Genomic DNA, 17123 nt, shown 5'->3' on the forward strand with positions numbered 1-17123 from the left:
ATGAAAACCTGGCAAATAGGCGTCATGTGTAGTTCTTCCCCCATCCATCTATCCCCTCTTCTCTCTTTGATCTTGACAATGTTGAGCTATCTTTGCATATTGGCTATCTTATCCATGAGATTCTCTATTTGTGCTTTCTCATTCCCTCGTAGCCTCCATCTTGAGCTTTATTTTTATTTTCTATCCCATCGCTATCCTATCTAGTTGACCCCTTGGTCTTGATCATAATAAATGAAACATGGTTCTCATAGGTCTCTTGACATGGCTACTCTTTTGGACTACACACTTCATTCTATCTCACTTGTTGGCTTCATTGCTTATCCTTCATGCTATCTTTCTCATTACTTCCATTGCTTATCCAAAACATGCTTCATATGACTATTTCACCTCTTTCCCTAGCTTGGGTACTCTTGAGGAGTCAGCCCTTGAGGATCACTTTTACTTGCTTCATACTTTTTTCTTATCCATCTTTGCTTATCCACTGGCTTGTTTCTCCATCGTGTCCTATACCTTGCTAGACATTGGGAGAAAATGATGTGATCTTGCTTGAGAACTAGTGATCTCTAAAACCTTCTAAAAAATTCAAAAAATCATATATGATGCTGCAAAAATCCTAAAAATCAGAAAATGTCCTGAAAAAAAGATCTTCTTAGTGAAAACTTAGCAATAGGCATTTTGATGTATCACCAAAAAAATCAAAAAATACAAAAATACAAAAAAATTGAAAAAAAGTCCTAAAAAAATTTGTCAAGTGGTGAAAATCTGGAAACAGGTGCTACTTGAGACCCTTGCACCTCTGTCTATCAGTCTCAATCACCTATTTTGCTACACATTTCCTAGCTTGGAATTGTTTCTTGTCTTTTTCTCGAGGGCATAGTTACTTAGCCTATTGAGGTATTCTTGTGCATTAGGGTTTCTTTGACAACTCACAAAATAGTGTTTCTCAACACTTCCCTCACTTTGACATCAAGTGTTTTTCAACACTTTTTAGATAGTTTACCTACGATCTCCGATGTCGCGATATTTCTCACTATCAGAATCAAGTCTTGAAGAAATGGCCAAGTGACTTACACACACGCACTTTAACACTTAAACGACTAAGCTATGCTTATCTTTATCTACTTTGTGTGCTGTCTATGATGATTTATGTGTTCCCTCCCTAATAGTCTTTCGAGGATGTCATTGACTAGAAGACTGGGGGCATGGGACATGTTTTCTTGATTTCTACTTGTGGGTATACTTTGTTTGTCTATAGTGTTGTAAGCATTTATGCTTGACCTATTCAACATTTTGACTTACAAATGTATCATCCTTGACTGTTTTGCAAGATCGCACTCAAGGTTTATCTTGGCGCTTATGCCTTAATACAGGTGTAATCTTGCTAAATTAAACTTAGGAAATCTAATTGCGTAGTTATCTTGACTTACATGTCTATGATGCTTAGATTGGATTTCCACATACCTATCTAATATCGATCATATTCATATCCTCATAGTTATATTAGTGATGGTTGTATGTTCTCATGATGTCCCTAATAAATGCTCAATGATGAAATTAAGAGTCTAAATGTTATGCACTTCTTGTTGGTAAACCACTTTCATATTAGCTTGCATTTTAGGTTCATTTTCTAGCTTAGTCTTGCATTCTTGCATATGGGGAGAGCTCTCTCTTCATCATTTCGCAGACATATTGGCTAACTCCTTTCATATATTTCTTTACTTTCTTCTTGCTCATGTCTTTTCACCTTCATAATCTTTCACTTCATATCTTTTCTATCTTGTCATCACATTATATAAAGTTTTGACCTCTTAAATAATTTTGACGTCTTGGATTCATTTTCGAGATCGAAATCCAAATTCGAGTTCATCTTGATGGTCAAAATTGTCTTTTAAAATTCTACTTTCTTCTAAGCAGTTAGCTGACCTTTTGAGGTCTAATCTCTGAATCATCATTGAGGCATCTTCATTTCTTCATGTCTTCATCATTTCCATACTTCAATTCACTGTTTCATGTCTAAAATCACCTTTCTACTCATTTCGACCTAATTTTTATGCTATATCCTTCAAGGTCAACTCTAGTCAAACTGGAGCATTTTATCAATTTCTTATAGTCATTCTTGGGTTCTAATCATCTATCTATCATCTTGGACATTGCTATATTCTAATTTTCTCATGTCTAGCTGGTTTTTGCATCCCCTTACCTCATTTCAATTTCGATCTCGAGGGGGCAAAAATACTCTATCACTGATTGCTACAACTATCTATTTCTTAGGAGCATTTGTTTGATCTTTTCACTTGTTCTCGATTTATCTACTTTGCTAAGTGTTAGCATTCTTCTTGAATTCTGACATCATCTTTTCCTAGTGTTTAGTACTACCACTATCAGGCTATACATTTAGGACTTGCTATCTTTTTCTACATTTCGTTCTTCAAAATCAGATATCTATATCTATCACCGCCTACTTGGCTTTCTATTTTCTTTGACATAATGGTTCCTAGATCGATCATGCATTAGTCAAAGAGGGGCAAATGTAATCACCTAAAAATGGTCATCTAGACTATTAGCCCCCTTCTTAGCATTTTGGCTAGTTTAATTTAATCACTTACCTAGACCAAATTGCTAATAATCAATTTATTTGATTATAACCTATAGTTTGACTATGCTATTCTAAGTTCATTATTTGATTAAAAGAACATGTCCCCTTTTAATTAAATAAAACACCCCATTCTTCTAACCCACTTAAAGTGCACACATAAAGTCCTTTTTCTATTTTGCAATTAAAAGAAAAGACTTTGTGACTTTTGTCATATATGACAAGTCAACTTATATTCTATTGGTTGACTTGTGTGTGCACATGGATCACTCTTCTTTTTGAATTCCACCGTTGATCATCCACCATCTTCATCTTGATCTCTACCATCCATACATCTTTAAAAGGGAGAGAGCTTTCCCCCTCAATCAATCTGCATTTTTGAATATTGTTATGCTGCAGGTTTTCTAACAGGTTTCTTTGGAACTTTGTGGAGAACTTCTATTTCTTGTCTACATTCTCTCATACCATAGCATTTTAGCTTAGATTCATGTTGCATGTTAGTTTAGCTTCTATTTTGCAATAATCTATCTCACATAGCTTAATATTTGGATTGTAACACTCTCATCCATGCTTAAAATAGCTGCACTTTTCATATTCATTTTAGTTTAATCTTTAGTTGCATTGCATTCTTGAGGAACTCCTTGAGATATTTGCATTCTTGCATCTTGTCTGTGGAACCTCCCATTGCATGGTTTACTAGCAAGAAGAGTATCTCTAAGACTCATCTGAGAGCCTTCTTATTTTTGAAATATACTCTCTTGCACTCCATGGATAGGGAGCTCTAAGCTGGCATCCAAGCATTCCAACTCATGGAATCGTTTGGATAGAAGGGTTTAGAGTGGGACACTTTCGAGTGTACAGGGCAAACTTCAATTGTTTATGATGATGAAGATATGTGGGTTAAGAATGAGTATGGGATATATGTGTTGAATTATTTCATATGTTCACAAGTCTAGTTATGGAACATCTTTTGTCATCTTGGGTGTCTGATGTAGGAGCATCCTTGGGTTGTTGGCAATCTTGCATCACCCAAAATATTATTCTTTATATTCTGCTTTCCAATTTCTTGTCTGTTAGTTTGAGTTGGTGATCACTTGATTTCCTATTCTAGATTTTGCGAGCTTGGCTTCTTATGGCGGACCTATCTTCGATCATTCTCCTATGTTCGTGAAATTAATGTTTCATATATTGGGAGCTATGTTTCATCTTCTTGGGTGCTGATTTGCAATGTGGTTCTTTAAATGAGGCATCATGTTTTTCTTCTACGAGGTTCATCTCTTTCTATTAGGTTTCGTGTCTTTGCATATGGTTTCTTGGTTAATGCGAGGACCTATATCTAAGGCCACAGATGTTCTTATAATGTATTACGTATTTAGTCCTTTAATCTTTCTGGGTTAGTCCTAAATTGTTAACCATGTTTCCTATTTTGGAGAATGTGAACTGAAAGCTGACTTGTGTGTCTTGATGGCTATACACGTGATGTAGATGTGTCTTGTAGAGCAACATGGCCAGTCCAGAGAAGGAAGTGATAGTTGAGGCTAGAAGAAGAAGAGTTAGTCTGTAATCTGGAATGTACTGGCTGTAACTAGGAAGGCCTTACAACTCAACATGTACGGTGCTCACTTGATGTAATTCAAGATTTGTTGATAATAAATTGGATTATTTCTAATTCTATCTTGTTGTACTTCTATTGTGTTGTCTTTGCTGTGGATTTTGGTCATCTCCTTTGGGGATACACCAACCTTGTACTGCATCAATTTGACAAGTCATCTGCTCATAGCGAAGGTTTCAAGTCCACATTATCAATTATGATGCCACATTAGTATGTTTTTTGTCAAGTTGTCCAAAACAACCCATATAAAAAATGAGACCAATGGTTGTGCAAAAAGGGTCCATTCCCGCATAATTGATGTGACATCAAATCATTAGTTAGGGTACATTTCCTTCACTTATGGGTAGTCGTCATTGTACTAACAACTTTAAGCTCACAACCATTCATACAATATTGTCAAAAAATTGGGTATTAAATCAATAAGTACATATATTAAATCAACAAATGTAGGTATCAAATCAACAACTCCTATCACAATGATTGGAATGCGTTCAAGTAAGTTGGGTCCTTTTCCTTGACATTTTGACTACAACCATTTGCTTAACAATAGCGTCGATAATAAGAACTAGACACTATGCATCTCTTATTTACTAAAAGTCTACAACTAAATCTTATATTATACACAAAAATAAACTAACCAAAAAAAAAGAAGCATTTTTATTATTCCAACATACCTTTCATATATCTTAGAACACATATTAGGAGAAAAGCTTCAACAACCACCTAGGGTAACTTCGTGCACCTAGATCTCCTAAATCGTAAGTAAAATTTTGCCAATTTTTTTGGTGTGCCTTCGTAGGTGATTCAAGAGCTTAAAGGTAAGGTTTCAGTGTTTGGGCATTTACAAATCTATCTGTAGAAGCCGTAGTGTACAAAGTGGTCGAAAATTGCTATTTTAAAACACTCGCCTGATACTCGTTATATTCACCCCCCAATAGTTGCTCAACAAAAAACACCAATACTTGTGGTTACATGTCTCAATAGTTGTTATGAAATGTTGTAATAGTGATGCACAAATTGGTCAATCACTAATTAAAAAAATAAAGAAATGATCGACTATTAGTACATGTGTTGTTAACTATTAGAACCAATATTAAACCTATAATGGGTTTTCTTCCTTAGAGACTACCTAGATACAAATGCTCATATAAATCTGTATTAAGTCCTCTTGAAGAAGACTTCTTATACTCTATACAGTCTGAGTTGGCCTAGTGGTGGAGAACTTGTACTCTTGAAAGAGAGGTCACAAGTTCAAATCTCACTGGGGGGTAGAGTATGTACGTCTTGTTTGTAGTGTCAAGCACCTCTCGAAAAAAAGTACGAGGTAGTTCCATATTAATGTCACCATATGTAAACCCAAAAACTATGACACCTTACCTTACCTTACCTTACCTTATACACATAAATATTTATAAAGCTTCTATAAATAGGAGATAAAGCTCAAAACGGTCCTACCAATCTGATCTTGCCACCTCCGATACGTTGCCCGAGGCAATCATACAGATACCCCGTATGTATTATCGTATAGATGTCGTAAACATACCGCATATAAAATCTTTTGTGAGGTTTCTTTTCGCAGCAAGCGGAAGAGGCGGGCGGAGGAGCTCGGCTGCACGATTCTTTCACGGGCTTTTGTTTTCCGTCAACAGAAGAACCCTCTCTGCGATTTTGAGGGTTTTGAAGATTACTTTCTGGTCCAAAGCGTGGGGAATTAGGGTTTCGACTTTTTGTTACCGCTAAGCCTCAAACCCTCTGACTTTGCCCTTGAAAGCTTTAAATTCGAGGTTCGACTTATTTTACGTTTTGATATTGAGTTTTCTTTACATGGATGCTTGTACGTGTGTGGTTTTATGGGGTCTGTAAACACTACGATGTTTTAGTAATTTGAAGTGGCACTCGGCAGATAAAGCTGTTCACGGACGTTAAATTTTTTTGTTTTTGGCTAGGAAAAGTATTGGCAAACGCTTGGGCATCACTTTGGGTAAAAAGCACAGGCGGCGGACGGATGGAAATATCGACACATTTTTGAGAGGAAAAATACTGCTAAGTTATTGTACGTTTGAACGCAATTTCGGCGTTGGTGTTCAAAGGACTTCGATTCTCTTTTTCAGAGCTATAAATTTCGCCCTGTAATTGTTTGTCTGTGTGAAGAAAGTAATTGGTGGTCTAAATATGTCAGTTCCAGTGTTCGTAGGTGCGAAAAGCAAGAGAAATTAATAAATTCTTCGTCAGGTCTTGCAAATATTGCAGGATGTTTCTAATGTATATACGATCCTGTGCTGAATTATAAAAGATTGAAAAACCATCTCTTGCAATTTTTATTAGTAATTACTTTTTAATTTCACTTTTAATAACATCTTTTCACATTGGAGGCGGCTGGCTTTGCTTTGCGTTGTCTTCATTTTTCATGATTTTTTTTGCACGCATGTAACGGTTAAAAATTAAAAAATATCTCCCATAAAAAATATAGTGTTTGGGAGAGAAGTTGAAAATATTACTGGCTTTGGTAAATTAAAAAATTTATAGCCAAATAAAAGTTCACAGATAAATTATTGTAAGGTCGATGGCAAGCCCTGTTCAAACAGCGACACAGAGCAGAGCTCAGTACCTGGGAGTGACGGAACCAATATCTCTTGGAGGCCCTACTGAGCTGGATACTGCCAAAACTACTGAGCTTGAGAAGGTTTATAAATAAATTTACCCTGAATATTATGCCTAGGTCGCTTATTTAAAGTATAAGCTTTGCTGCAGTTATTGCTTACTATACTTTTGAAATGGAGTGCAAAATATTCATTTGGAATATCGTGTGGCTATTGACACGTATATATGTGATGATAGTTCCTTGTCCATGCTGGATTGTACGAAAGTCAAGAAGAAGCTGTTCGTAGAGAAGAAGTACTTGGTAGATTGGATCAGGTAAGTTGGATTTTTGAATACGATTCGTGGGTTATTTCAGAAGCCGTGCCTGCATTTTGATCGCTTATTATGAATTTCTCAGGTTGTTAAGAAATGGGTGAAGAAGATATGCAGGGCGAAAGGCTTTAATGAGCAGCTTGTCCATGAAGCTAATGCAAAAATATTTACATTTGGGTCCTACCGGCTTGGTGTAAGTAAATTCTTTCTCTGTGCTTGTTAGCCATTCATTTCTTTTCATAGGAAGGCAGCTCTCTCTTCTGTTTTCTTTTGGGTGTTGACTTCAGAATTTTCTTCTGGGAAGAATATGCTAACATTTGATTATGTATGTCATTCCAGTGTAAGTAGGCATAAGCTTTACAGAGATATGAACATTTGTAGGAGTTTATAATTTTGAATATGATGGTTTACTACAATTGAGCTTATAGTTAAATATAATATTAATTTAGTCAGTACATATCCACCTGTATACTGATATTTTTTTTTTGATCACACCTTCTTGTATATGATAGCATCCTTCTTTGTAATTAAAATAATTACAAAGAGGAGCATCTCCTAAGATAATGTATAAGCTCATAGTGATGAGATTGAAGGTGAGGGTTTTTGGTGCTGTGCTTTTAATATTGAAAGTTGAAACAGTTTAATCAATATGCTTAATGTTGATGCCCTTTAGTATTTTCTTAGTTTATGAGATTTATGCTTAGCCCTACAAATTCTGTTCTTAATCATAAATGATAATAAAATAGATTTGATAAATTCTGTCTGTAGTGTTTGAATATTAAAATTCTATCTATCATTCATTGCAATCAAGGTTCAGGATCACCATCAAACGAAAGATTTTTAAGTACCAGATTGCACAGTGAAATTTGTGTTCTGGAGTAGCATTCAGTCCAATGCCACAGATTTTTCTTTGCACTATTAATGTCATAGCATGCAACATTTTTACATACTATTTTTATTTTACATGCATTACAAATAATGTATAAATTGATTTGAAACTTGATCTTAAAAACTATTAAAAATCAAACTCTACTAAAGATGCTGCTTGATTTTTTAGCAAGAAATCTATTTTGTGCAACTTTGTCTTCTATTGCAGATATCATTCTCTCTTTTAAAAGCTCAAACAAGGTCTTTTACATTGATTTGACACTTCTTGTTACAGGTTCATGGACCTGGCGCCGACATTGATACACTTTGTGTGGGGCCTCGTCATGCAACCCGAGAGGTGAGCCACAAAGTTAATTGTTTAGAGTTAATCTGTTTGGCTATGCTCTGTCATTGACAAGTTAAAACCTTCCTGCCCTATAATGGGAATGCAGGAGGATTTCTTTATTGAGCTCCTTGCAATGTTAGCAGAGATGCCAGAAGTGACAGAGCTGCACCCTGTGCCAGATGCACATGTACCGGTCATGAAATTTAAGTTCAGTGGAATATCAGTTGATTTGCTTTATGCAAAACTCTCTCTTTGGGCAATTCCTGAAGTACGTACTAGCTTCCGCTCATAGATTTTATTGTGTCAATTATTCACATTCATTGGTTATTTCTTAATTAGTGGATGTCTATTTACTATCTATAGTTAAATTGGAGTAACATTTATATATAAAAAGCCATAAGAGGTTTTGCTACAAATAATTTTGGTTACAAATTTCAAAGATTTACTTGCTTCAATCCTTATGTTATCATGGACAGAAGAACATCAATATAGGAATAACAAAATGACCAACTCTTCAGCATGGAATCCTAAAAGTAAGCAGTTCACTGAGGCAGATGAAAACTATTTGCCAAAAATACATAAATTCTAGAAGTGGAGGAGGATATTAGACTTGAATTGTTTCAATGTAACACTAAAGGCATTAATTTCATTGCACACATGGAGATCTCTACTTCCACTCTGTCTTTGATACTCTGTTTGACATGCATTTTTACAACCATGATTTCAGTTCTCATTTGTCTCCCTCTTACAAATTGTGTTTTCTGAAGATTCAAGATGACTAGCCACTAACCTTGCCAAGTCTCGCCATTTTGTTTTACATGTCACTGATTGTAGCTTAGACTTTAGACTGTATGCAACTTGACAGACAAACTGTATTGAGGCTTCTAGTTCTATCTATTTAGGATCCAAAAAATTGTTAATTTTTAAATATTCCAAATTCACAGGGTGTAAGTTGTAAAATAACCTTTTCCCAAATAGTTTTGAACTGGTAAGATTTAGATTTCTTGGTATACCACATTTACAATTTTTTTTGCTTCATTAAGCTTGTAATCTTTCATGGGTATGTCAGTTGACATGAAAGTTGGCATACTTGCATTTGCTATTTCATTTATACGCTAAACAATTTACAGATGAATCTGACATCTCTATCACTGAGTTCATGCACAATTATCCACTTAATCATCTTAATCACCTTTGCCAAACTGTCTCATTTCTGTTTCCTATACTTGGCTGAGATATCCCGATTCTGTGCTAAATTTCACCCTCTGTAAGAAAAGATGCAGTTCAGCTCTCAAACATCAAACATTGTTCAAATCATAGCTCAAAAAGTTAAGAGCAGGCAAAAGCCTGGCAGGCCAATTTTTGGATAAAATAAAAATTTACAGAAATATACAAAAAAAAAAAAAAAAACTTGAACAATGCATTAGACATACAAAGAACAAATTATAAGAATACAAGTCTACATCTGATCATGATAGCATTACTCTAAATCAGAATGAACAATACAAACCCAAAGTATAAATGGAATTCAATTATTTTGGATGTATTTGGGAGATTATGTTCATAGAAAGAAGGGACAGATATTGTCAATTGAAAGGAAAAAATCTGTTTTTCCTTCCTGCTGTCCAAAACAATTTTAATATTTAAGAAATTTTAATTTAAAGTAAAACAATATTAATTTTTGCTTCTATAAAACCAGACCTAAATGAAGGCCTTCAAGGCCACATGGGTGGTGCATCCCATTGTTTATAATTTCATTGCTTTTAATTTAAATTACTGATTCTGGTTCTGATGCTGATGTGGGCGAGGGAATCTGATGTGCATTTGTGCAATTTTTTCTGATTTTGGATGTGTTTGGGTGCGTCTATAGATCGACTAGATTCTGTATTCAATTCATACAAATATTTTTTTCTCTGACCAATTAACTTTGCTTTCTTGATGGAGGGGTTCTTAGCCCATGTTAATAGTTTGCCATCCACGAATGCAACATTGTGCCCATCATCTTCAAGTGTAGTAATTGAGATTAGGTTTCTTTTAATTCCTGGTACATAGAGTACACCTTTAAGAAGAAGAGTATTTCTTGATTTTAGTTTCAAAGTACAATTTCCAATTCCTTCAACACAGTGTGCTGAATTATCACCAATGGTAACTTCACCGTTAACCTTCTCTGATAAAGAGTTTAGTGTTTCTTTGTATCCCGTTATATGTCTAGAAGATCCACTATCAATTACCCATGCTTTATTTGAAATTTCATTTAATAGTGAGGAATACAAAACAAATATCTCAGGATCATAAGTATCTTCTTCTCTAATAACATTTGTATAGTTTGCTTGTTGTTTGGAATTTTCAGGACAATTAGATCTATAGTGTCCAAATTTTTCACATTTGAAACACTTTATTTTAAATAGATCTTTCTTGGGTTTTCCATTATTTTGATATCTCTTTTTCTGATTTTGGATGTGTTTGGGTGCGTCTATTTATAGGCAAAGAAATGCAGGAAATATACAGCATTATACTTCACCAATGAGAACCTCTCTGTTGCTATTGCACAAAATCTGTATTGCACAGTAAATTATTGCATTCAAGGCTAATTTGACCTCTTTCTCTGTTTAAGCTTTCAATAATAATTTAAATAAAATGTATTAGTTGCCAGTTCTGGCTCTAGTTCAAATCAATGGTTCAGATTTGGAGGTTCAATTACTGCTGAGAAGAATCCTCTTCAAGGCAAATTTGATCTCTTTTCCTGTTTAAGCTTTCAATAATAGTTATACAAATTCTACAAACATACACACATTAACTGATAATTAGTTTGGGTTGTAACTGAATGTTCATACAGACGTTCCTTTTTATAAGTTGCAACCATGGTTTGAGTTGGACGTACTATCCATATTAATAGATAAAATCATCCAAATGAACCGGCTTGTTGGACACAAGCAAGTGATTGCCAGTATCTACACCTGGCAATCTCCCAGATGCCCCAGTATCTTAGCTTTTAATCAACAGTTGGTAATTACTAATTTTATTTTAATGCCTCATAACAATCAAGTCATGCCACTGATTGTATCTGAAGATGAAAATTGTGGAAAACTTGCAAGTTTCAGGTGAGTATTGGTGAGCAATTATGAGTCTACAGTAAGTTGCATGAAAAAAATTAATGTTTTTATGGTTAACGTTATAATTCAATCAAGTTACACCACTGGTTGAGGTGAGTTGTGTTAGAACACAGAGTATGCAAATTGTGACTTAAATTCAAGTATTTATGGTTAAAATTAATATTTTGTGGTTGTGAATGGTAGTGTAAACTATACATTTTTTGATAAATTGCAAGAGTATCTGAACTTTTAAAAAACTTATGACAGAACACATGGCCATTTTATAAATGCACTAAATGTTAATGTTAATGGCATAATATAAAATACACTTATGTTAATGCCTACTTGATGGCATATGACAGTTCTTGCTATTTGCCAAATATATTTTTATAGGCTCTGTGAGTATTACATTTGCTTATTTTATGTTGAATAAGGAAACTAAGGTTTGTCCATTATTGTTTGTCTGGTGCAGGATTTAGATATCTCTCAGGATTCCATTCTATGTAATTTGGATGAACAGAGTGTTAGAAGTTTAAATGGATGCAGAGTAACTGATCAGATTTTGCGTTTGGTGCCAAATATTCAGGTTTCTGTTTTTCACTGAGAAACAAGTGAATTGCTGAATAGTGATATATATCATCATTTTTCAGATTGCTAGAGGACGAAGTATTTATTATATAATTGTCTATTGTGAATTTGAATGTAGAATTTTCGAACAACACTTAGATGCATGAAGCTTTGGGCAAAACGACGTGGTGTTTATTCAAATGTAAGGTAGCTGAGTGGATATATATTAGTGTCAATTTTTTGGATATGGAAATATAAGGGTTGCTATCTTGAATATCGTTGTTTTCATTGGTGCTAATCATCTTTCATAGCTGAGCACAGGTAGCAGGATTTCTTGGAGGTGTCAACTGGGCAATTCTTGCTGCTAGAATTTGCCAGTTGTATCCCAATGCAGTGCCTAGCATGTTGGTGTCTCGTTTCTTTCGTGTATATAGTCAATGGCGTTGGCCAAACCCAGTAATGCTTTGCCCCATTGAAGATGGGACCCTAGGCCTTACAGTATGGGATCCACGCAAAAATATGCGAGACAGGCTACACCAAATGCCTATAATCACACCAGCATATCCTTGTATGAATTCAAGTTATAATGTGTCTTCAAGTACACTTCGGGTTATGATGGAAGAATTTCAGCGTGGAAGTGCAATTTGTGAGGTAGCCCAGTTCAATAGTTCTTAGTATTTTGTTTTGTGTATTCACTACATCGAGTTCATTCTTATAGGTGCTGAGTTGTGGCTTATGGTGTTTATTTTGTTTGACCATGCCGATTCTATTCTTTTTGGCATTCAATTTAGGTTTAATTAAATAAATGGATATACTAGAGATTGTTAGGTGTGCACTTGAGTGATATATAAAATTTGGGCACATCAAATTTGTGCTCTGTTACTAGCTTTAAATCATTTGGCAAATATTTCCAGGATCTGGAGAGGAGCAAGGTTGGTTGGCCAGCTCTTTTTGAGCCTTACCCGTTCTTTGACTCTTACAAAAATTATTTAGAAATTGATATATATGCGGAAGGTGAAGATGACCTAAGAAAATGGAAAGGCTGGGTAGAATCCAAGCTTCGTATGCTCACTTTAAAAGTATGGACTTACCTCAATAATTTATTCTATTGCTCCTATCATCTTGATGCTGGCATTTCTTGCTTTCCTTAATATTTTAGTCAAATGACAAAGACTGAATCAATTACCGTTTTGGTTTTTAACCAGATTGAGAAGTATACATATGGCATGCTTCAATGTCATCCGCACCCAGATGATTTCTTGGATCCCCAAAAGCCATATCACTGTTGTTATTTTATGGGTTTGCAACGCAAACAAGGTGTGCGGGTACAGGAGGGAGAACCATTTGACATAAGGGCATGCGTAGATGAATTTAAACAAACGGTTGGTACATATACACTCTGGAAACAGGGCATGGAGATTATGGTATCTCATATTAAACGGAGGAACATTCCTGCATTTGTTTTCCCAGGCGGGGTTCGGCCACAGCGGCCTAACAAAGTTTCATCTACTGCTGGGAGGCCAGTGTTTTTCTCTGATGCAAGTGCCTCAGTTTCAAATGGTGCAGCGAATCATGATGCATCTTTGGTGGATGATGAACTAGATGGAGTTTCTGGGGAAGTTGCTAGCATGGGAAAAAGAAAGAGAGAGAAAACACCTGAATATATGTCAACCAAAAAATCTAGGACATCTCCTCCATCTAATGGTAGGTCAGCTTCAAATCTGGAAACAGGGAGCTCTTGGGTTGAAGATGATCTAGATGGAATTTCAGGGGAAGGCACTAGCATGGGAAAAAGGAAAAGGGAGAAAACACCTGAATATTTGTCAACCAAAAGGTCCAGGGCATCTCCATCTAATGGTATGACATTTTCAAATCTTGAAACAGGTAGTCCACCTGCTGAATTGAACATGACACAAGCTTTTCAAATTAATACTGCCGAGGAAGTTGCTATGACAAAGATAACATGTGGTCAAGTCAATGGATTTGGATCAGTTGAGGAGCTGGAGGAACTGGACGAGTATCCAACATTAATTCAAGCAAATACAATTTTAGGGGATAAGAAGTCCGTAAATTCCATGTTGGCAAAGGATGAAATTGCACAGCCGAAAGTAGCTTTACCATCTAAGCCACATTTGAACAAATTCGAGTGTGAAAGTATGGAGGAACTTGAGGTATTGAATCGTCAGCCAAACTTGTTTCAGATATTTATGCTCAAATTGGCTGTCTGAATTTACTAGTTGTAATTTGCTTGTCAGTCCCCGAGATCCTATTCAAATATGTGCTTAACTTTCTGTGTAGAATAAGTCTGTGTTATGGTAGTAATGTAATTTGATTGGAAACCACTTTCTTTTGCTAGTTACATAGATAGGAATAATCTTCTGCTGGTTCTGCAATATGAAGGTTAAAATTATGTTACAGTAGTAATCTGTTAACAGGGCATGTAATTTTTTAGGCAGATCTATTTGATTGGTGTTTAGATTAGCATCCTTAATTTAGAGTCTAGACAATTAGTTTGCATACAGTTAGTCTTTGATTGCCATCTTTCCAACTGATGTATTTTTTGGTGGGTTCTGTTTTGGTATTTTTTTAAACAATCAGCCTATTGGGTTAATTGGTATGGGGTGCATTGTTTCTGGCGTCAAGTCTGAACCTAAATCTGAACCTCAGCGGAAGCCTTTAATCAGGTACAACCATAGAATTTTAGATTTGTTTGCACTATATTGTTTGGTTCAGCCACATTATTTGATTGGGCAACTGGCTTGTTTTTTGATGAATTTGAATAGGTTAAATTTGGCTGCCTCAAGGAGCAAAGCGACAAACACATAAACCTCGGCAGATAAAACATGATGTTGAGGTTTGGATATATTTGATTGATGTATTAAATCATTTATTTATATGACCTTATTGACTTTTTGCAGTTCTTGTTCCCTAACAGAAACTGCGTTAGTCCTCATTGATTTGAGACGTCTTTTAAGAGAATGGATGTGTTGTTCAAATCTTAATGTGATTATCCTTTTTTTGTGTTCAGTTGATTAAAGAGCAGCTACACCATTCTGCCTTTGGAAGCAGGGATGTTTGGAAATCTTAAATTCATACTTGTCAGATAATTACTCTTTAAAATAAGCTGATAAATTTATGAAAATGGTCCTACAATGCTACCAATGGCACGGTTTTATATGAAAATGATTACTGTTCATCTCTTCAATTAGATGTGGAGTTGCATAAAGGCTTTATGCCTCGGGATTTGTTGTACAGAGTCACCTACTGCCCTTCAAATTTCTTTCCTACAGACAGCATCTATTTGTAAATTTCTGTTGGTTCCATTATTCTGCACTGCTGCAAGCCCAAGAGAATCAAAGGTTACAGGTACAATTTTTCCATTTATTGCGAAGACATTTGTGAGGCCAATTTCTTGTATAATAAGCCACCTAAAAGTTGATCTTTTATAAGAGAATAATGTGCACAACCAACATTGCCTAGAAGTATTTATTGTTATATGCAGACATATTATTATTATCACTTAATGGTTCATTTCGTTTATCTTTCAGTAAACAAAGCTTTTGTTATTAACAGTTTAATTGTGTGCAAGAAATATATATTCATGAAATATTTCTGCCAGGTTTGGATGATAATAGGAAAAAGTAGTATGGCGAAGCTAAGAGGAGTTTTTTAATTTAAAAAAAAAAAAGTCTTTTCGAGTTAGAACCACTAATTACTAATTTGGCAGTACTTAAACCTCCCTCAAATTAAATAAATTGAAGATGATTCAGCCCAATGAACCCGTGTATTACAAGCACATTGTTGATCATCTTGTTCTCTTGTGGTTGGACCAAATATTTAAATTAATATTCAAATATTTTAATGTCTTGTAAACGCGAATATAAGCAATTAAGCAGTAACTATATGTACTAGGATTATGTTGCTAATGGTAGAATAGTACATATAGATATAGATATATATATATACACACATTTATATAGCTTTAGTATGGATTACATTACAATGGATTGGTCTTTAGTTTATAAAGATATTGCACACGTCAAATATATATATATATATATATATATATATATATTAAATATGGGAGCACGTTACAATGTGTTGGTGTTAGTTTACCAGGATACTTTTTAAAATTTTGCTAACTATTATTGTAAGATATGTATTGCAAGGTTTTGATGCCTATTTTGCTCAAATAATAAGTTAATCCTTAAGTCAATTGTTGACGTGAAAAGTGCATCCAACTTATCTTTTTTCTCGTCTGATATTTGAACTATTAAACATGGAACCGATTAGAATGGATTGGTGTTAGACTGTAAGGAGGGGTTTTTATTTTTTTCTTTATTATTTTATATATATTTTAATGTGAAATGTAAAAGATAATTCTGAAATTAATTATTTATGGAAAAGTTTAGTACTAGTAAGTTGAGTCTTTCATCTTCTTGAGCAGAAGATTAGACTTTAACAAATAATAATAATTAATTATAATAAATAGAATATTTAATGTGGGCTTTGGTTTATTATTTACTAATTTTTTAATTTTTAAAATTTTTTATTATTATTTTGATTTTTTAAATACTTCTTTAAGATACACGTTACAGAAATAAAATTAAAGAAAAAATAAAATATGGATTGAATATGGCAAGTCTCTTTGAAAATTTGTGGAAACATTTCTACTAGATGTTCAGTTCATCCAAATATGTTGATTTGATATTCTAGGAAACATTTTAGTTAATCACTGTTAAATACCCAAACATGTTGCAAATTTTGAGTTATGCAATACTTTAGATGTGAATTGAAACATGCTCTTCACAACTATACCCGTCCTTTCATGGACTAAACTCTAAACCATAGAACAAGTCCTTTTTTTTTTTTTTTTTGGTCTTGGAAGGACACGAATGATTCTGCCTCTCAAAATAAAAATTGATAATTAGTGTGAAATGTGAGTCATCTTGTCTATATCTTCTAGTCTTCTCTATTATGTTAAATTGAGATACAATAATAATAGTATTGTATATTTCCTAATTAGAGATCTTAACATCATAATAGACATGCATGGGAGTGGAAAATGTGAGGGGATAATCAAATCAACTAATACTATCAAATGAACAATCAAGCATAAATAGTAGATGCCTT

The 17123-nt window shown here is 34.5% G+C and overlaps 1 protein-coding gene across 2 annotated transcripts; it reads left to right on the plus strand.

Annotated features, from left to right (window-relative positions):
• The first annotated feature begins 5785 nt into the window (after positions 1-5785).
• Positions 5786-15509, plus strand: LOC149553078 (nuclear poly(A) polymerase 1-like). Of its 2 annotated transcripts, XM_089788585.1 has the most exons (15): positions 5786-5989; positions 6152-6888; positions 7044-7121; positions 7204-7311; positions 8281-8343; positions 8438-8599; positions 11896-12009; positions 12130-12192; positions 12312-12641; positions 12905-13069; positions 13196-13847; positions 13983-14161; positions 14589-14674; positions 14774-14844; positions 15019-15509. In XM_089788585.1, exons 2-14 carry the CDS (start codon positions 6769-6771, stop codon positions 14814-14816), a joined length of 2163 nt encoding a protein of 720 aa, XP_089644711.1. In that variant the 5' UTR covers positions 5786-5989; positions 6152-6768; the 3' UTR covers positions 14817-14844; positions 15019-15509. The 2 variants fall into 2 exon arrangements, with proteins under 2 accessions (XP_089644711.1, XP_089644710.1); XM_089788584.1 differs by having other exon boundaries at positions 13196-14161.
• The last annotated feature ends 1614 nt before the right edge of the window (positions 15510-17123 follow it).

This window comes from Cupressus sempervirens, chromosome 6 (assembly GCF_028749045.1).
Source record: "Cupressus sempervirens isolate cs-2001-9-10 chromosome 6, ASM2874904v1, whole genome shotgun sequence".
Taxonomy (NCBI): domain Eukaryota; kingdom Viridiplantae; phylum Streptophyta; class Pinopsida; order Cupressales; family Cupressaceae; genus Cupressus; species Cupressus sempervirens.